The 22,688-nt window shown below is 32.5% G+C and overlaps 1 protein-coding gene across 1 annotated transcript; it reads right to left on the bottom strand.

Moving 5' to 3' along the window:
• Positions 1–20,076: 20,076 nt before the first annotated feature.
• On the bottom strand, positions 20,077–21,375 carry LOC128193891 (uncharacterized). The gene is made up of 3 exons (XM_052868080.1): positions 21,081–21,375; positions 20,378–20,628; positions 20,077–20,301 (listed from the first exon to the last, which is right to left on the bottom strand). Exons 1-3 carry the CDS (start codon positions 21,373–21,375, stop codon positions 20,077–20,079), a joined length of 771 nt encoding a protein of 256 aa, XP_052724040.1.
• Positions 21,376–22,688: the final 1,313 nt, after the last annotated feature.

Below are 22,688 nucleotides of genomic sequence, written 5' to 3'. Positions count from 1 at the left end.
AACACTTGAGAAGCACGTTGAGGGTAGGAAACTGTATTTGGGCAAGTTAAAAAGCATTCGCTTAGAGCGTTCACTGCTGAACCAGGTAAGGGAAGCTTATTAAGTTTAATTCATGTGTATGTGTTGTGCCGTATGAACTGTATGAAATTATAAAGTATGAAATGTGTATTTTTGACCCTTGATGTATGATCTGGATGATGTGATGATATATGAAATTTATGAGATGTGCTATGATATGAGTAGTTAAAGGTAGGAAGGTTTATACTGAAAAATGAGTTACTGTAATTGAGACTGGAAATATGAAATACTAAGAAAATGAACGTTCGTTATCGAACGGTCTTTGACCGTTCGGTATTTTGTACTTTACTTGAAAACAGAATTCTTTCATTTGGAAAGAATACTGTGTTAGGACGAACGCCCCCTTCTATTAGTCTTACGTTTGAGCGTTCGGCCAAACGGATATACTCTGAGTATTAAGCGAGAAAGTGAGAAGCTTAGATAAATACCATCTTATATACTTAGTCATTCTTAAATAATTCCCTTCACTATGAATATCTTATACAATTTCCCTTTCTATTAATACTTTGCCTCAGCGATGGGTCTCGACCCAGAGCGTACGTCCTAGTAGCGCTCGGTCTTATACCGAACGCTCGTCCTAAAAGTGTAAATGATAAGTAGCGCTCGGTTCTATACCGAACGTTCGTTCTTTCCGTAATTAACAAATAGCGTTCGTCCTGAATTGAAATAGCGTTCGTCCATAAAATTAAATAGCGTTCGTCCAAACAGTAAATTTATATCCGCTACCGCGCTCGGTCATTGACTGGCGGTTAATACCTTTTATAAATTCGTATCCGTTTCAATATCTAAAAGTCTTATGATGTCTTTATTCATTTGAATTCAATCTAAAGTCCTTGAATTTAAATTAGGTTTAATCCTTTTCGACATCCCTATTTATGTACGAATGTCTCAATTGGGTCCTCGTTTTCTAAAGTGCATCAAAATGGTCCCTAATTTTGAAAATTGATATCAATTGAGTCCTTTCCGTTAAGTTGGCTGGACGGCGTTAAAAAAATTGATGAGTGGATGCTGAGATGACGAACGAACGCTCGTCCACCAGCGAACGAACGCTCGTCCACCAGCGAACGAACGGTCGTCGACCACCGAACGAACGGTCGTCGACCTCTTACTGCTGGACGACCGTTCGTTCCACACTGGACGACCGTTCGTTCGGTGGTTGACGAGCGTTCGTTCGCTGATGGACGAGCGTTCGTTCGCTGGTGGACGAGCGTTCGTTCGCTGGTGGACGAACGTTCGTTCGTCATCTCAGCATCCACTCATCAATTTTTTTAACGTCGTCCAGCCAACTTAACGGAAAGGACTCAATTGATATCAATTTTCAAAATTAGGGACCATTTTGATACACTTTAGAAAACGAGGATCCAATTGAGACATTCGTACATAAATAGGGATGTCGAAAAGGATTAAACCTTTAAATTATTTTAAGTATCAGTTGAATCACTCTAGAGTCAGTCCATATAATTGATTCAAGTGGTCACAACGTTCGTCCTTGGAAAGACGTTCGTTTTCCTTCTATCAGAAACGAGTGTCTCTCGGTATCATATTAACGTTCGTCCTCACTATGAAGGGGGCTGAACGCTCGTCTTTTTATGAAAGTGGAACTAAGAATGAAAATGTGATTTAAAGGGAATTATAAAATGTGCGAATCATGTATGAGATGAAACTATGATTATGGAATTTGAACGAGCGTTCCAAGGAGGGACGTCTCTATGATTTGATTATGAGAAGTTGTGTAGTATGACCATGGTAAATTTACTGATGGCAGTTCATCCTGATATTTCGTGAGTGCTCGTCCTCAATTAGAGGGGAGTAGGTCATGTGTGGGAATGGCAGGAGGTCCTAGTCCTACTGAGTACTTTGGACTGATAGGGCTAACCTCGGGTGGCAGCTGTTGAATGTGTACAGTTATCACATCACCCGAGTGCACGAACGCTTGTAGGTACATGGATTCATACAGTCCGGACGGTCTGTCTTAGGAGAGTTTGAACTGATTATATGTGTTGTGATATCTTTATGAATGTTGAAATGTTATGTGTATGAATTACTTGTGAATGAAATTCAATAAGCTTACCCTTTGTTGTTTTCCTTGTGTTGTCGTTCGTCCATGAACGTTCGTCTTGTCTATGCAATGATCATCCGTGTGGATGTGAGCAGACGGAGAGGCGTCGCTTGAAGAAGCGCTGGAAGAAGAAAATTTGGAGGACGCCAATCTGGTTGAAGTAGAGGTTAAAGCCGAGCCCTAGAGCGCTCGTTAAGCTGTAGTTTTTATCCTTGCTGTTAGCTTTTGAACGTTCGGTTAAAGTTTGTAAAACCGTTCGTCTTTAAAATTTTGAAATACTGCTGTATGGTATTTTATCTCTGTTTCGTAGAACGTTCGGTTTTGGAATTTTTGTGTTTAGTGTAAAACTGCACGTTTAACTGTTAATTGTAATTAATTCTAATCTATGGTAATTACTATATTTTGGGATGTTACAGAACTCATTTAAGATTAACAGTGTATAATTTAAATATTATTATGTGATTCCATTTAGATCATTATATAAAAAAAATTATTCTTATATCTAAGAACAGATTACAATTTTCGTAGCGTAATAACTATTAATAATATAAATTAAAACACTAAGATAAAGAAAAAGTGAACTAACTATATAAATACAAACCAAATTACATGTATAAGAATTGGTGATATTTTATCAACTTTCTGCGTTTCTTCGATGGTGTCTAATTCTTCTACCAAATAACATCATGTTCCATATTGTTATGAATTTTAACATTTTAGTTATATTAATACTCAAAAATTTAATAATTATTTGTCATCACATATAAATTTATTAAAAATAAAATAAAATAAAAGAATACAAAACATGAGAGGTCATACCAAACTCAACTCATGATAAAAGTTACACGTCACCAAACATAGATAAACTATATCTATTATGAAAAAAATCTAAATAAATATATAAAGGAAAAACATTAAACACTTATATGGTTCTTTATGAATAATGAAAGTTTAATTAGCTTATTTATCAGTATAATTATTCTCTTCATGAAAAACTTCTAAGGAACCACTTATTGATTTAAAAAACCATGACATCTAAAGTAGAACTACTCTCCAATCAAGGCTTTTGAAAGTTCTCCTTCAAAGCATGCTCCAAAACATAAATAACTCTCATAAACTCAACATAAATAGAAGTTTGTACTCGTAAAAAATATGAGAAACTACCCTCATATACACCTCAAATTCCCCTAAAATATCAACACATGAAATCAAACCAAGATAACCCCTAATTGCACCATCAATATTCACCTTATGCCAATCAACAAGTAAAACTTGTCATATTACGTCCATAAATAAAATCACACTACCTTATCTAGTTTGGCTATTGAAAAATTTCAACACCAAAAAATCAAAGATAGTATTACTCATATGCTTCTTGGATTATTATTTTTAGTCATACACATTAACTGCTTGAAAAATAGTAGAAGGAAACACAATTGGATCCCAAAATCTACTGTGATTTATCATCCTCCCAATCATCCAAATATGTACAGTAATGATAGTCACTTTAATCACTTTAAGTAGAGAACCAAGATGACTTCCTGAAATCCAAAGAAGAAAACTACCAATTCTGAAATTTTCCTTCAACCGTTCTCACAACTGTATAACAATAGAACAATGAAATAATATATGAGAGACATATTTAACATTATTACCATAAAAATAACACACATCATAAAACAACTCCTTTTTCTGAACTTCCAAATCAATAGGTAAAAAATCTTACAACAACTTCCAAAGAACCATAGTTTTAGTCAATGACACCTCATCGAACCAAGTTCCCCTAATCCGCACATTCCATACTAGAAAAGTAAAATCCTTTTGCAACTTTATGAGAAAATACATCAGTTCCGTGCATAATCCAACTAGGCACATCATCATTGACCATTAAAAAAAATCACATAAATTAGCAAGAAAAGAAGGAAAGTTCTAGTGAGTATCCATGCAAATTGGACTAATAATAGAATATAACCCTACTTGGTCAAAATAAGGAATTCTAGATTTGGATATGCAAATTTCAGAACACCAACGATCATTCCAAAGATTAATACAATCACCCTCACCTAATACCTAAATTATATTTTCAAGAACATCATATGCATTCTTAATACCATGCCAAGTTAACGACGATTAAGATATGTTTCTGATACTTAAACTTAAGAAATCAAATATGTATGAGTTCAACCCAAGTGATTTTTCCATAAGCAAACTTCCATGCTAAACGAGTAGATAGGCTTTTCCAATTGAATATTAGTAACTTGTAAATCATCATTCACCTTAGAAGCACACACAATAGTCCCTATTTTTGTGTATCTTCAATCCAAAAAAATTTTTGAATCCATTATTTCACCTCAAGAAGAAGCCTAATAGGTCATTTGTAAACTTGGAAGCTATAAGACTATAAGCTAACAATTACCGAATTTACTAGCTAAATTCTTTCCATCATACTAAGCAACTTTTCTTTTTTAAGATGCAAGCTTATGACGAATCTTATCAATCAAAAGTTGGAGAAACCACACCTTAGGAGCCCACACAAAAATTGGCACATCCCATACATAAATATTCTTTATTGTAAGAGAAAAGCCTCTCAAGATGTCCAAGAAAAGAAGTAATAGCTTTAATAATGTAAAAGTAACTTTTAGCAAGACTCACCCACTGATCAAAGAAAGTGTTATACTAATGCAACTAATTCTTCTTCACTTCTATTTTTTTGAGTTTTCTTCAACGTTAAAGAATTAAAAAATAAAACAAAAAAATCTTTGTCGATATTCTTAAGTTTTCTAAATAAGGTGTTATTTTGGAAATATGCTTAATAAATTATATTTATTGACCATATATGGTTAAGATATGTAAAATATTCTATTAGTAAATATTAGGTAATCAATTATTTTGTTGGCTATAATTTAGGCATTATTATAATTTGTGATGGACGAACACCTGAGGAGAGGTCGATTGAAGCTGCGCGAACACGAACCAGACCTCCTCGAAGCTTCTCCGACGAAGAATACGCAGCGGAATGTTGAAAATGATGACGAGATTACGAGATCGAATATTGACTCGAAGGAAAACTAAACTCGTGCTCTATTCGGACCAAAAAACCCTAGACTGACCGATGGAACCCTAGAAAAGGGGAAAACACAAAATGAACCGATTAATCGGTTCAAAATCAAGATTGAACGGTGGAAAAGGTTTGGAATGGATCAAGAGTGATTTTAATCGGCTAAAATCAGAGAAAATGATGAAAGAAAAAGGAAAACCTAGGGGAGGCCATAGAACGAAGCACTGTTCGGTGAAACGAGGAAGAAGTAGTGTGAGAAAATATAGATCTGTGAAGAAGAAAAACCTGATTTGGAGTGGGAGACGTGAGAAACTGAAATGGAGAGAAATGAAGATCTGTTTCGTTGTGGAAGAAGACGCGAGAATGAAATGTGGCGATGGTGTGTGCAAAAGAAAGGTTGACGCGTGGCTGTAGAGTGCTGAAGCCACTAGCATGAAACGGATTGGAACAATGGTGACGTGCGAGAGAAGCACGGTGGTAATTGGAAAATGGAAGTGAGAGTGGTGCTTGGAAGGTGGCTAGAGGGAGTCTTTGGACTCTCTAGCCTATGACTTTCAAGAGAGAATAGTTTCTGATTCAGAAAACTCAATTCTCATTAATCTCAAAAGTAACAATCCAATAGAGGAGCTGGGTATTTATAGTAACCCATGCTCCTTAAGAGCTAAACTATAAAAAGTAAAAATACAAAAGGAGGACTACGTCAAGTACGATTCCATCAATTTGTGTATATTTGTGTAGTTGTCTTTCCTTTAATAGATAAGGAATTATAAGACCCTTGTATGTATATATATGTTACCCTACTCTTTGAAATAATAATCATAATTATTCTTTAAACCTTTTTATATGGTATCAGAGTCAAGTTAGAATCTATCCTAGCGATGTTTGTTAAGCATATTGTTCCACCCACTATCGGGCTGTTATCGGACGACCCATTAATGTCTAGTCTCTATATAAGTGAGTGCAAACCTCACCTTAATGGTCGATTTTGTGGGATTGAGTTAGACTTAAAGTCCACTTCTTAACATGGTATTAGAGTCAGGTTAGAGCCTATCCTAACGAGATTTGTGTGGATATATTATTCCACCTACTATCGGGCTGTTATCGAACCACCCATTAATGTCTAGTCTCACGCTCGAGATGTATATACCTCGGCGTGAGGGGGAGGTGTTGGAAGTCTCACATCAACTAGAGATAAGACCAATTTAGAGTATATAAGTGGGTGCAAACCTCACCTTACAAGTCGGTTTTGTGGGATTGAGTTAGGCTTAAAGTCCACTCCTTAACATGGTATTAGAGCCAGGTTAGAACCTACCCTAGCGATGTTTGTTGGGTATATTGTTTCACCTACTATCAAACCACTCATTAATGTCTAGTCTCTATATAAGTGGGTGCAAACCTCACCTTACAAGCCGATTTTGTGGAGTTGAGTTAGACTTAAAGTCTACTTCTTAGCATATATTGTAGTTTAACTTTTATCCAACTTTTATTTCAAATTTTATTAAACAAATTTTATCAACTTAAATTACTTTTAAAATTTCTTCAAAGTTCTCTATATACCCACTTTTGTCGAGAGAGAATTCAATTATTGAATTTGGTTTAGTGACTTTTTCTATTCTCTTTATCTCAATTTCTCAAGAAACATATAATATAAAATATAAGAGTTAAATATGTTTTTCTCCCAAATTTTAAATTATTTTTTTCAAATTTTATTATAATGAAGATTTAATCATCTTGACCAAATAACATTAAAGATCTCTTGATGTGTGAAACGACATTATGACATATGAGTCCATATGTTGTCAAGTGTGTGTCCAAATGTGAGTTCACCTCACATGACACACATGATCATGTCGTTTACCATATTAGCAGATCTTTAATGTTATTTGATAACGAAAACTACATTCATTCATTCATAAAGTTAGGGATGAAAATTATTTAAAGTTTGGAACATGAATAAAATTCAATCACATAAAAGTTAATGAAATAAAAACACATTTAAGCTTTCAAAATATTTATAAACATTTTAGTTTTTTTAGCAAAACTTAGGCAAAGTATGTCAACCAAGAGGGGGGTGAATTGGTTTTCCCTTTAAAAATTTGTTCTTTAAAAAGCTTTTCAAAATCGTTGAAGTTTTCTTGGAATGCAATCAAACAAGTATATAAACAATGTAAAATAGAAAGGATAGAAAGATCAACACATAAATTTATACTAGTTTGGCCAAGCCTACATCCAATCTTCCTTCAACAACCTGAGTTGAAGGGAACCACTGTATTGATAGAGTTATACAAGCAAGAAATACAGAGAACTATCCTCTGAAATGTACTCTCGTTTCCCAACTCAATATCACCTATAGCACAAGACGTGAACACCTCACAATCTCAACCCAAAAAGTTATCCCACTCTCTGTTACCTTAGAGCAATCCCAACTCTAAGAACTAGAACACACAAGGTTCTTTTTCTAGCTCATAGCAATAGGGAAACACAATCTTCTTGATTGTAGATGACTACTAATCTAGATAGAACACACCAGATGTGCAGGTTTAATCAACAATGTGTAAGCACAATGTTCTTGCAAGAATCTTTATGCATTTCCTTCCAAATGAGTGATATTGATTCTTCAAGAAGATAAGAACGCTTCTGTAATTAAATCTCAACAATCAAGTTAGTTATGCAAGTTTAAGATCATAAAATCATTGAGAGGCAAAGAGAAATGTGTCTATTTATAGATTTTTCAACTCTCACACAGTTTAATTGATTAACCACTTAATGTAATGTGTTAAGCTTTTCTCTTTGCTTTAACAGTTTTACACTAGTATCATATTTAACAGATTAAGTGCGTAATCGATTATATAATTCACACAAGCCAGTAACAAACAAATATGACTGTTATAGGCAGTTATGATTTTTCAAGAAAAAGGTTTTCACTTAAAATGCATTTTAACCGATAAGGAAAATAATGTAATCGGTTAAGTTCCATACTTAAGCAAATTTGAAAACATTTTTCATTCAAAACACTTCAATGCATTCAACTAACATATGTTGGCATAACAACGTGTTTTAGTCGATTATACATTTAATGTAATCGGTTAAAACATAGTTGGTTTGCCCCTATTAAGCATAAACACAAATATGAAGAAATTTAACAGATTATAAAACAATGTAATCGATTATTTCTATCAGATATGCAATGTCCAATATATTTCAATCAAAGATTCATTTCAATATAATGAATACACATACCAAGCAATTCAAGCATAAACACATATATAATCTAGTATATAATCAAGCAATTGTTTTGCCATTTTTGCAAGAAACTATAAAACATTTCTTTTGTCATCATAAAAAAATCATATGTGAGATATGGGTTCAACTGTATATAGTTTCCCTTATCAACAATCTTCCCAGTTTTTGATTATGCACAACAAGAAATATTTTTTCCAGTTATTCTCCCCCTTTGGGAATTAACAAAAAAGGGAAATACAAGTAACATGGAAATAAAGTGCTAAGAGATATATAAAAAAAGAAAATCTTTCAGACCATTGAAGAATGTGATGCTCTCCCTATCATGAAGCAATGTAGCATTTAAACCATAATTAACAATATGAGATTTATTACAGTATAAATCAGAGCTCAATAGATCATATTGAAAACAGTATAACAGTATATATATATATATATATATATATATATGTGTATATATATATATACTTATTTAAAATGAATATGTCATGTGCAATTTGAAAAGTACTCAATATGGTTATGCAAATGATATGAAGTACATAGTATATTTGTAGTACTAATGCATGATACCAACTTATGCAGCAGTAGAATATGTATGTAAGTGAGAAAAAATCTGCAACAGAGATGCCTTTTTCAAAATGAAGCATATATATATATATATATATATATATATATATATATATATTTCAAACTTTTGAGAAATATACAACATATGAACATATGACAATGCAGTATTGCATTCATACAAATATAATGACATTCTAGATTATTGTGCACAGTTGTGATCAAGAATTCCTAATTCATTTCTTATAGTATAAAACCTTTCCTTTGACAGAGGTTTGGTGAAAATGTCAGCCCATTGATGCAAAGTGTAAACAAATTCAATTTTAACTCTAATGAAATGATGACTTATTTCTACATGCTTTGTTTTAGAATGTAGGATGGAGTTTTTAGCTAAGTTGATCGCGTTGGTATTATCACACTTTAAAGGAATATGATATAATTGAATGTCATAATCCTCAAGCTAACTCTTAATCCAAAGAGATTGAGCATAGTAGCTTCAGCTATAATATACTCTACTTCAGTGGTGGATAAAGCCACACAAACCTACTTCTTTGAATGTCAAGTAATCAGTGAGCATCCCAGTAAATGACAAGTGCCACTAGTGTTTTTTCTGTCTAGTTTACAGCCTCAAAAATCAGAATCACTATAACCTTCAAGGGATAAATTTGCACCTCTAGGATACCATAATCCAACATTTTTAGTCCCTTTAAGATATTTCATAACTCTTTTCACAACAATAAAACGTGATTCTTTTGGACAGGTTTGAAATCTAGCACATAAACAAACACTATGCATAATGTCGGGACGACTGACAATTAGATAAAGTAGAGAACCGATCGTACTTCTGTACATTTTCTGGTCTACATCTTTACCTTTTTCATCTCTGTCCAGGTAACAGTTTGTAGCCATAGGAGTAGCAGCTTCTTTACATTCATTCATCTTGAATTTCTTTAACAAATATGCACAATACTTTGATTGATGGATGAATATGCCAGCATCTTCTTGCTTCACTTGTAGTCCAAGAAAGTAGTTTAATTCCCCCATCATGGACATCTTAAATTCCTCCTGCATATTCTTAGAGAATTCCTTGCATAAAAGAGGGTTAGTTGGTCCAAATACAATATCATCAACATATATTTGTACAAACAGTAAATCTTTTCCAGATTTCTTGATGAATATGTTGAATCAATTTTACCCCTTTGAAACGGCTTTTTAAGAAGGAATTTGCTTAACCTTTCATACCATGATCTAGGAGCTTGTTTGAGTCCTTCTAAGACTTTCTTTGATTTGAAAATATGATTAGGGAACTCAAAGTCTTGGAAGCCTCGTGGCTGTTCTACAAACACTTCTTCCTTGATGTAGTCATTGAGAAAAGCACTTTTCACATCCATTTGATAGAGCTTAGAGTTCAACATTGATGCAATTGTTAGAAGGATTCTTATAGCTTCCAATCTGGCCATAGGAGCATATGTCTCATCATAATGAATTCCCTCTTCTTGGTAGTACCCTTTGTCTACCAATCTTGCTTTATTCTTAATGATAACACTAAAATCATCCATTTTATTTTGAAAAACCCATTTTGTTCTTATAACCAGTTGTGTTGTTTTCCTTGGAACAAGTTCCCATACATTGTTCCTTTTGAATTGATTTAACTCTTCTTGCATAGCCAGAAACCAATTCTCATCTTTCAAAGTACCATTTACATTCTTTGCTTCAATTTGTGAGACAAATACAACATTCATGCAGAACTAATTTAATTGTCTCCTTGTAGGTACACCCTTTGAAATGTCACCAATGATATTACTTTATGACATATTTCTAGGAGCCTTCCATTCCTTGACAGAATCAGTTCTGGGTCAAGCTTCAAAGATAACAGGATTATGATTTTCTTAATTTTCTTCAATCTCTAATTCTTCTCCTGCATCAGATTCACCTACATCTATGCATTCTCTAGGCTGCATTGTGTTAGTAGTATAATAAATATGTTCATCAAAAGAAACATGTACAGATTCTTCAACAGATAAAGTTCTCTTGTTGTAGACTCTATACGTTTTGATGGTTGAAGAATATCCAATAAAGATTGCTTCATCAACTTTAGCATCAAATTTCCCAAGATTGTTTTTACCATTATTTAACACAAAACACTTACAGCCAAAGACCCTAAGATGACTAATGTTAGGCTTTCTACCTTTGAATAGCTCATAGGGGGTTAGCTTAAGCAAAGGTCTAATGATGATTCTATTTACCACATAGCAAGTTGTGCTAACAACATCAACCCAAAAATGTTTGGAGAAAGACCTTTCATTAAGCATGGTCCTAGCAAGCTCTTCTAGGCCCTATTCTTTCTCTCAACAAGAACATTTTGCTAAGGTGTTCTAAAAGCAGAGAAGTTGTGTGATATGCCTTGCACATCACAAATATTCTCAAAATTCTCATTCTAAAATTCTCTCCCATGATCACTTCTTTATCTTAAGATCTTTTTCATTCTGGATAACAAAGGCAAACTTCATAAAAGTTTTAAAAGTATCACTCTTAGATGCAAGAAATAAAGTCCAAGTGAATATAGAATAATCATCTACAATGACCAAACCATAAAGAATTCCTCCTAGATTTTTGATTCTTGAAGGACCAAACAAATCCATGTGTAAATGGTCAAGAGGTCTGGTAGTAGAAATTATCCTCTTGGATTTGAAAGAAGTTCTGGATTTTTTTCCCTTTTGGCAAGCATCACAAGGTTTATCAGATTTATACTTTATGTTTAGTAGCTCTAGAAAAAGACCTATAGATGTAGGGACGACAACAGGTCGAGTCGAGCATGAATAGTTCATACCCGCAATCCAATCCGACAAAAAAAATTCCACCCGCTATCCAACTCATTAGTCGCACGGATACTCGCTTAAAAAATACCCATGGATATTTTAAAACCCGCGGATATCCGTGGATACTAGCTGATACCCGAAAATATTTAAAAAAATCTATTTTTATAAATTATTAAAATAAAATTTAAATAAAATGATAAAAAATATAAAATATAATATAAATTAAATTAAATATAAATTAAAATTTAATTTTAATTAAATTTAACCTTATAAAATATAAATTAATGTTAATTTTAATTAAATTTAACTTAATAAAATATAAATTATATTTTTTTTTATTTTTTGTGGGTAGCGGATATCTGCGGGTACGAATAGTATAATATCTGCACCCGACCTATTTATAAGCGGGTATTAAAATACTCGCAACCCGCAAGTAGTAAATATCCGCGGGTATTAACTATCTGTCGTGGATTTTATCTGCAGATATCCGCGGGCGCAGATTTTTTTGCCATCCCTATCTAGATGCAAGTTTATTTAAATGAGGCATATGAATATGAGTAAGTCTTTTGTGCCACAACCAGGGATCATCTTTTGTGGACAACAAGCATATCACAAATTTAAAAGAAGTCTTTCTAAAATTAACCATGTAAATGTTGTTACATCTCTTGCCAATCAACACAAGTTCATTTGAAGAAGCATGACAAATCAAACAATGATTAGGCTCAAATGTAACTTTCAATCCTTTATGACATAGTTGGCTAATACTAAGCAAATTATGTTTCAACCCATCAACAAGTAGAACATTTTCAATAATGTATGAGGAAGGTGTTTGTATTTTACCAATACCATTGTACTCTTGTTGTTGTCCCCATATGTAACATGACAACTTGTATTTTAGGATAGGTTGATGAACCTTCTAGGATCTCCCGTCATATGTCTGGAACATCCGCTGTCTAGATATCACATAGTTTCTTTTTCATCTTTTTCCTCACTACTTCCAGTATGTGCATATTTTGTCATCATACTCAAATTTGTTTGTTGTTTTGAGTGGTTGAACTCAACTTCACTGCCTTTATTTTGTTGTGAATCTTGGTCTTTAGAGTGTTTTTGACTTTTAGCAAGATTTATGTCAGATTTCCTTTTACTTATCAGGAATTTTGAGAACCTTTTTGTCATTAAGTCATTTCCTTCATTCTTTGATTTTTCTACAATTTCCATAATGTTGGTGACTCTTTTCTTCTTTTGATTTAATCTCCTTAATATTCCTGTCTCAATAAGCTCATGAGAACTGTTAATCACAGAATGTCATATATCTTTGCTTATTGGATTCAAGAAACATTTAACTATTACACCTTTGTTCATGGTTTGAGATATATTGGCCATCAGGAATAATTTATCGATTATACTTAAAACCTAACAGATTAAAATTTGAGTAAAATTTGAATTCCCAACTCTGGTGCCAATTGTAGAAAAAGTTAGGCCAAGTATCTCAACCAAGAAGGGGGTGAATTGGTTTTCCCTTAAAAAATTTGTTCTTTAAAAAGCTTTGCAAAATCTTTGAAGTTTTCTTGGAATGCAATCAAACAAGTGTTAGCATAAAGCAAAAGAGCAGAAATTTTGATGATGTCTTAAAGTCAAGTCTCAAGTGCTCTTATTACAGGAAGATCTTCATAAAGACTTGTTTTTATATTAAAGCTTTTATAATTTAGTAGATTTATGTATAGGATGTGGTTTATATTTGATTCTATGTATTGTTTGCCTTAGGTTACGTTAAAAATTATTTTGAATCAGAAAACCTCATTTTATACTCAACATAATTGATTATCAATTTATAATAATCGATTATCAATAATCAATTATGACTTTCCATAATTGATTATAATGAGCAATTATGAGAATTTTTAAGCAAATTTTTTTTACCGTTGTGCATTCATTAAAGGTATAATTAATTACCATAATTGGATTATCACACGTTAATTAGTTGGCAACGTATTTTTGGAGGTATCCTTGATTGAGATCTCTGTTAATTAGATTGGGACTCTCATTCTAAAATACGAAATACAAAACATGAAATAAGTGTATTTCAGAAAATCTTATCTGTAGTGTGCGGTGATAAGTGTTCTAGGGTTTGTTGAACCCTTGTGTTGTGGCTTTGAGAACTTGACGTGTTGGCATAGAGCGAGAATTTTCACAAAGAGTGTAATTGAGTGTTGTTGTTGTTGCTGAGTTAAAAGCCTATCATCCTTCGTGAAGCATTCGGAGGAGGTGTTCATCCTTTGTGAAGATTCAGAGGAGGTGTTCATCCCTTGTGGGTTACAGGGGAAGTGACTTTCATCTCTTGTGAGTAACAAGAGAGGTGGTTTCTAAATTTTTACAAAATGTTTCTTTGTGATTGTAATTTGTAATTGTTTTGTGAATAGTGAACTGTCTATCTTGTTTTGAGATAAGCGACTGGATGTAGGATTGGTAAGATCCGAACCAGGATAAAATCATTTGTGCAAATTTCTCTCAACCTTACCCTCTTTATTTGTCTTTATTATTTGCTTGGTAAGTTTAATTGAGTAGAAATTAAAAGGCACACATTTGTATTAAAAACCCTCTTGGTTTGTTATTCCATGCTAACCATTCCGCTGCAGCCGCTCTGTCAATTGGCATCAGAGCTTGATTTGATAGTTATTCAAATGGCAGGATGATATCAAACTTTTGTAGAGGGTGCTTCTATCAATAGACCACCTCTATTCATAGGTGAAAATTATGCATTCTGGAAGGTTAGAATGCAAATATTTATTGAGTCTATTGATTGTGATATTTGGGAAGTTATTGCATTTGGTCCGTCTGTTCCTACTGACAATATGCAGGAACTAAAGCCCTGTGTTCAGTGGACTCTTGAAGAAAAGAAAAGGTTTCAAAACGATGTAAAAGCTCGGAATATTATTTCATCTGCTTTAACCGTTGATGAGTTTTACAGGATCTCTATTTGTAAGACTGCGCAAGAAATGTAGGAAGTGCTGAGAGTAACCCACGAAGGTACAGATGACGTAAAGAGAGTGAGAAAGAATACCTTGATCCAGGAATACGAAATGTTAAGGATGAAGCAAGGAGAAACAATATCCAATGTTGAGAAACGCTTCATCAACATCGTTAATCATCTCATTGGACTAGGTAAGTCTTTCGAAAATGATGAGCTTAACATAAAAATATTGAAATCTTTAGACAGGTCGTGGCAACCAAAAATGACTGCAATTTCTGAGTCACAAAATCTCAACACAATGACTATGGTGGCATTATTTGGGAAATTCAGAGAGCATGAACTTGACCTCGGAAGACTAGATGAAAAAGAAGAAAAAACTAAGAAGAAAAGGACTCTAGCCTTAAAATCTGAGGTAGAAAGGAGAAAAAGCAAAATAGAAGATGAAGACTCAGATGAGGAAGAAAATTTGAAACTTATGATAAAGAGGCTCAACAGGTTCATGAAATCAAAAGACAAAGGAAGATTCAAATACGAAAAGAGAGAAGACCAAGAATCTTCCTCAAACTATAGATGCTATGGTTGCGGAGAAAGGGGGCATTTAAAAGCTGACTGCCCAAATCAAAAGAAGGATGGAGAAATAAAAGAAAAGAAGTTCTTCAAGAAAAAGAAAGCCTACATCGCATGGGACGATGACAACGAAACAATTTCTGACTTAAGTAATTCTGATGAAGATTTGTTTAGTGGTGAACGGCGACGCTGGAAGCCAAGTAAGTACATCTAACGATTCTGATAATTATAGTCAAATTAATGAAGATGAATTGCATGAAACTTATGCTGCTTTAATAGTAGAATAAAAAAAATTAGATAAAGCTCATAAGAAACTGAAAAACAATTTCAAAGAATTAAAATTGAATTTTGAAAATATTCTTGAAGAAAATAAAAATTTAAATTTGAATATTGAAAATATTTCTGAAGAAAATAAAAATTTAAAATTAGACTTTGAAAATATTCTTGAAGAGAATAAAAATTTGAAAAATAAAATTTTATTTTATGAAAAGGGTAAATTTACTAGTAATCATGAATATGAATTACAAGAAATATGAATAAATTACAAGAAATATGAATAAATTATAAGAAACAACTCATGCTGAAAGTAGCAAAAATAATTCAAATGTTAAAACGGTTGATAAAAATGTTCCTAAATATAATTATAATTACTACGATTATGATTATGGTAATAAAATTGAAAATGTTTCTAAATATAACTATAATGATTATAATTATAAAAATAAAATCAAGTATGTTCCAAAATATAATTAAATTATTATGATTATAATTATAAAAATAGAAATTATAGGAACCCAAACGATGTTACTTGTTTTTATTGCATAAAAAATGGTCATACATCAAATAAATGTAGAATAAAACATTATGATGTTCCAAATGGAATATATGCATGGATTTCAATTATAAAATAATTTGTCTCTAACTTTAAAAGACCCAAATAAGTATTTTTGGGTACCAAAATATTATTTTTTCTATTTTGCAGGTTATTTCAAAATTAAGGAAGAAGTTTTGGGTGTGCACCAAAACTTGGTAAAGTATGGTTTGTCAAATTAAAGGAGATTTTTTAACTTGAAAAGAAAATTTTGATAATTTTTTTTAACTACTTCTCTTTCTTCCTTAAAGAATCAAATGCAATTTAATTTTGTTTAAGTTACTCAATAAAGAGGAGTATTTCTTTATCTTGTTTTTATTTATTTATTATGATTTCTAAATTTATTTTATTTTCTATGTTTTGAATTATGCCTCCTGTTTCCCTTTAATAAAAATTATGATAATTTTTATTTATTTGTTTATGACTTATATTCAAGGGGAGTTCTTATATTTAGGGGGAGAATTTTGTTTTATCATACATATCATCTTTTTAATAATGATCAAAAAGGGGAGATATATGTTTAAAGGCTTAGTTATATTTATCTTTTGTCTACTAATCCCTCTTCTTTAAATTATGTATGACTTACATATCAGTATAGGTTACAAAAAGCTTTAAATTAAAATATTTGTGATCATCATCAAAAAGGGAGAGATTGTTAGCATAAAGCTAAAGAGCAGAAATCTTGATGATGTCTCAAAGTCAAGTCTCAAGTTCTCTTATTGCAGGAAGATCTTCATGAAGACTTGTTTTTATATTAAAGCTTTTATAATTTAGTAGATTTACGTATAGGATGTAGTTTATATTTGATTCTATATATTGTTTGCCTTAGGTTACGTTAAAATTTATTTTGAATCAGAAAACCTCATTTTATGCTCAACATATTGCCATAATGGACTGTAATGAGCAATTATGAGAATTTTTAAGCAAGTTTTTTTTACCGTTGTGCATTCATTAAATGCATAATTAATTATCATAATTGGATAATTGATTATCACACGTTAATTAGTTGACAACGGATTTTTGGAGGTATCCTTGATTGAGATCTCTATTAATTAGATTGGGACTCTCATTCTAAAATACGAAATACAAAACATGAAATAAGGGTATTTCAGAAAATCTTATCTGTAGTGTGCGGTGATAAGTGTTCTAGGGTTTGTTGAACCCTTGTGTTGTGGCTTTGAGAACTTGGCGTGTTGGCATAGAGCGAGAACTTTCATAGAGAGTGTGACTACGTGTTGTTGTTGTTGTTGCTGTTGCTGAGTTACACTACAAAAAAAAAAGCTTATTTAGAGGGGTTTTTTTTTTCAATTTGCGGGGGTTTTTACCCTCCGCTAAATAAATTCCGGGGGTTTTTCAAACCCCCGCAGTTTGAGTCGCCACAAATTATCTGCGGGGGTTTTTTTCGCCCCGTGGTATCATATTCAATTTGCGGGGGTTTTTCGGCGGAGGGTAAAAACCTCGTCTATTACTGACTATTATTTTGAGGGGGTTTTTAACCTCCTTTATATTTTTGTCACTTTTTTGTTTAATGATTATTAAAATATATAATATCGTTTTTTGTTTGTCTATTTCCATTAACTTTTTTTTTTCAATTTCAAAATTAAATAAATTTAATTTTTTTCTAAAATTATTAAATACCAAACAAATATGATTCATTTGATTAAAAAAAGATATCATACAACAAAAGCCCCTGAATAGAAAGAAATTTAGAAAAATAAATTGAGAAACAATTTTATAGTCACATCAAGATAGACTAAAAGTCAATGTAATCTCATTACAAAAGTAATTACAAAGAAAGAAATGTTACTCAATTCATAATAAACTAGGTATAGTTTTATCCTAAAACAATATCATAAACTTCCTAAATGTTACTTCCATCAGATGATTGTCTTGCACCCAAAGGAGACTCTGGCTCATTTGCATCAGGAGCTTGCTGAAATAATATAAAAAAAAATTAATAAAATAAACTCAATTACATGTACTCACATTTTGTAAATAATATATAAAAAAATAATCAAATAGAATTCAGTTTTAAAAGTCATTATTCAAATTTTCCTTGACTACTGCAGTTAGTACTTTACACCATATATAAAATGTAATGGACCAATACTTCTCACACTATGCATATAAATCTTATTGCAACAATCAATAAAGCTAACTATGTTCCAAGCAAGTGCAGCAAATAGTTCTATATTAACCACTTTCATCGGTTCAGCTGCTTTGTCCCTACTAAATATGGATTGAACCTCGCGATTCCAGGGACCAAAACCAATCATTTTTCTTGTGTAAATTTCTTGCTTGCAAAAACATCTAGCCATATTCTTAGAGATATGTCTTTCTTACATTTCAGTCTTTCAAAATAATATAATATAACTCAAATTATATAATTGGGTCTCTAATAACGAATGCAAAATCCTCTAAGAATCATGGTAATTATCGATTGCATATATAGAGTGATCACGCCAACCAAAGGCTGTTTATATAATAATGACAGTGGCAGAAGTAGGGGAAATGCACAACATTACAGAATGACAGTGGAGAGTGGATATGGGATATGCATTGTGCTGTAGTTTGCATGGTACTCTCATTACATATTTTGCATGCACATCTAATAAATAACAGACATATAAATAGTAGGGATTCAGAATTTGCAGGGCGTAGGCCCTCCACCCAACGAAAAGCTAGAAATAATTAATTAATTATAGGTTTCAAATTCCATATATCAGCTGTGACAGACTTCGTATCCCAAGCTCGAGAATTGAGTAATTCCCAAGCTTTCAAATTCTATAATTATGTGTTTCTTATGAGGTTAAAGAACTGATCACTGCATTTCTCGACTACTAGATATTTTAAATCATAAATATCTTTCATCTCTAAGTGTCTCTATTTTTAATTTTTATGATGTGGTTTTGATTTTGTCATCTGTTCATCACATTCTATTCCCCTGTAATAAAACAAAATTGGTATATTTAACATGTAGGTGAATGTCTCATCAGAAGGTAGCCACATCAATTGCATGTACTCATAAAACAGAATTGGTATATTATTACAGTGTATCAAGCATATTACTTATACTTATTTAGTATCTTACTTGTGGTTGAGGATCAAAGAAGGTAGCCAATTCATCAGGAATCTTTCCTTCCTTCATTATCATATATGCTTTCAGCGCACCTTCTAAATTCATGTACTTTTGTTCCCATTGATTAGTAGATGCTGATGATGTGGCAGTACTAGATGAACCCATGCTTAAATCTGAAAGTCGCATTCTTGTATTTCTGAATGAGTTAGTAGGAGCTGCTCCCAAACCCATGCATCGCATTCTCCCAGAATGCTCTGGGCCTAACACTCTACCAACAACATCATGAGGGGAAACCTGTGATTCATCAGTAGTGCTTTGACTCAAACCCACTTCAATTTGTTCCTGTAGGCATAGAACAAGTTGTAGTTAAAGATCTAAATATTGAAGCATAATGTTTGAAAATATCATATTATAGTAAAACTTACCGCTATAGCCTTTGCCGCCTCATTTACAAATGAGCCATCTTTTCTTTTATGAGTTTCAATATATAACATTCCACGACTAGGCAGTTTTCCACTATCCAAAAGCTAAATAAAAGGATAAGTTAAAATAAATAGTAAATTTGAAAAATACTAAAAATCGTCATATGTGCTAATCTCAGTACCATCTCATGTCTTCTTCTTGAGATAGGTTTAGAGCCACCAGTATGAGGAATTACTTGCTTCTTGCGATTTTCTCTATTTTTTTTACAAATATCCTATGAAAAAAACAATTGTAAGTTGACATAACAATCAAAATAATAATATACACAAAAGCAATGAAAATAATAATCAAACTTGTACCATTGTCTCCGGTTTTAGACGATAGGTAACGAAATGAGCCCATTGAGTTCTGTCTATACCGGTCGGCACATTACATATGATTTGATCTTTTGTTTTTGTTGGATCATAGAACTCATTCCATAAACGTTGTCTATGTGCAGCCCACTTCTTACCCAAAGTTAATTTGCAATATCTTTGGGCAATAGCTTCAGTAGTCTTAAAACAAAATCGAAGCTTTTGAAAAAAGAAAACATAGTTAGTGAGTAAAAAGTAAGTGTGGGGCATTTGAATACATGAATGATATATATACCTGTAATATTTCCTTAAAGCATTCTAAAAAGTAGGTGTTAGGGATGCCTGTTTTTCCAGACCACCTTTCAAAATTGATTGGAAATAAATTATCGTCCGTTGCCAATATCCCACAATAACCCGCAAGTACTCCTTGCCCTTCGCCTATAGCCATGCCTACCTCATCAAAGTCTACAATGATGCGTTGTCCATGAGGTAAGTTACTTACTTCTCTGACCTTCACCTTTATTTTCTTCATAACTCCTTGTAGGTCTTTAACAATAAAAAAACTTATGAGAGAATAACCAGGTCTCTCTCGTTGGTTTTCGCTTTCTATCGCACTATTACGAATCAAATATTGGTATAGTAGCATGAAGTGTGAAATAGTTAAGTTAAGCATCAATAATTAGGTGTTAGTATGATTGCATTAGGTGTTAAGTTGTTAAGCAGATGAACATCAGTTAAGTATTATATGCTAAATAATTGAAGACAGGGAGTTTAATATACATGCTATAAGTTGTGAAGGATTTGCTAGGCAAAAAATATACATGCTATACAGGACACTCTCTCTATCAAACCTCCCAATATTCTCTCATAAGTTGCATACCTATAACAGATTCCGCCCAATTCTACCCAAAGACTCCATACAGTTATTTGTTTTTTACTCTTCAACCATAAGTAAAATTTAAAAAATTATGCATGCAGAAAAAATAAATGACATATACCTATTGCATCGACATTCCAATATGATGAAGATTCACGCCCAACATGTTTTTTGGATGTTGTAGGTTGCTCTGTGTTTTCTGTGGACATCGATTGTGTTGAGTTCCACGAATCATGTGATGAGGTCTCATTTGTTGGTTGTACTTCAATTGATTCAGACATTGTAGGATTTGTTGATGGTGATTGTTCTTCAATCAATGGAGTAGTCACTGCAGCATTTGTTGATGGTAAAGTACCTAAAGATTCAGTTTGAGGTGATGATTTTTGTAGATTTCGGAATCGCTTGACCTTTGGCATGACTACATATTAAAAGAAAGAAATGCATTAGGCAAAAAAACCTGCAGTATATGCATTTCAAATAACCTTTAATTAACTTCCATTATATTCAAATAACCATTGAATTGTAAGCTATTCATAAAATTTGATTTAAATTAAAAATGCTATTGGAATATATTCTTCAGGGAATAAAGGTGCAGTAGAAAGACAGAGTATGCATTTAAAAGCAGGTTACAGTAATGTATATAGTTGTCACTTTTCACCCAACACCCAACCAACCATTTGCTCAAACCTTGTTCAATTATCTCTTCTCTTCCCAACTTACTTGCTGAAGTACGGGTTTCCTTCTTTATGAAGCCTCAAAATTTTGTTAGATATGTGCCTATCAACAAAGTTCCAAATTAAATGATACCCTGAGTTTGCACAATACAGAAGTAGAATTATTGAACTTGGTGAGATTATTGAGTTGAATGATGTGCCGTCAATTTCATAATGCCCAAGACTCTCGAGCCATTTTTTCAATTTAAACTAATAATTAACTTCTAAATTTTGTTTACTGTATATACCTTTAAATTTTCAATTTGTATTTTATAAATCAACTTTTCTTAATACACAACCCTCTGTATATGTCCTACCTTTGCTACTATAGTTAGAGGAGAAGGTATTACTAATAGAGGCTCTTCCATTCAGTTCAAAATTGGTGTCCTAGTCATAAATTTGTACTGCAGTGAATCAGTGGTGTCCTAGTCATAAATTTCAGAAAGCTCTCTGTCAATACCTAATAAAATATTCAAAAATACAAGATTTATCCATTCAAAAATATTCCTAAACAAAATAAAATATTCATGGAAAATACAAATAAATAATGAATTAGAAAAAATGAAATACTTGTTTCTACTAACCTTGAAGCGGTGAGATTGCAATGCTTAAAGAAAAACCTACAACATCAATTATGAAAAAGGAAAATGATTGTTGAGGAAAGAAGGAAGGAAATGTGAGTTGGAAGAGAAAGATAGTTTAATGTAATTTTGTTGCTTAGTGTTCAAATAATTATCACATCCATTTGCTAGCAATGACTCATTGAACAGTTTTATATCTCTCACTCCAAATCCTCCATATTTTTTCTTCTACATAATTTTTCCCAAGTAACCCAATGTATTTTTCTTAATACACCCACAATAACTTTCTTTGCATCTTCTAATTTTCTTCCACATCTCATTCAGAATTTTGAAATTGGATGGGAAAAAGATTCATAAAGATAACAAAACATAAGTTTTGAATGGGCTTGGTGGGAATATCCTTCCTGGTCTAAACATGTGATGTTCATCCAAAAG

The sequence above is a fragment of the Vigna angularis genome, chromosome 9 (assembly GCF_016808095.1).
Source record: "Vigna angularis cultivar LongXiaoDou No.4 chromosome 9, ASM1680809v1, whole genome shotgun sequence".
NCBI classification, from domain to species: domain Eukaryota; kingdom Viridiplantae; phylum Streptophyta; class Magnoliopsida; order Fabales; family Fabaceae; genus Vigna; species Vigna angularis.
Note: the sequence above shows the minus strand (reverse complement) of the source record. Positions and strands in the feature narration are given on the sequence as shown.

Excerpts from the sequence above, each read along its gene's own strand:
- LOC128193891 (XM_052868080.1), bottom strand. The coding sequence starts at position 21,375 with ATGCCAAAGGTCAAGCGATTCCGAAATCTACAAAAATCATCACCTCAA. Across the intron at positions 20,629-21,080 it reads TTGGAATGTCGATGCAATAG|ACCTACAAGGAGTTATGAAG; the intron begins GTATATGTCATT and ends TTATTGTTAAAG. Across the intron at positions 20,302-20,377 it reads GCTTTAAGGAAATATTACAG|CTTCGATTTTGTTTTAAGAC; the intron begins GTATATATATCA and ends TTTTTTCAAAAG.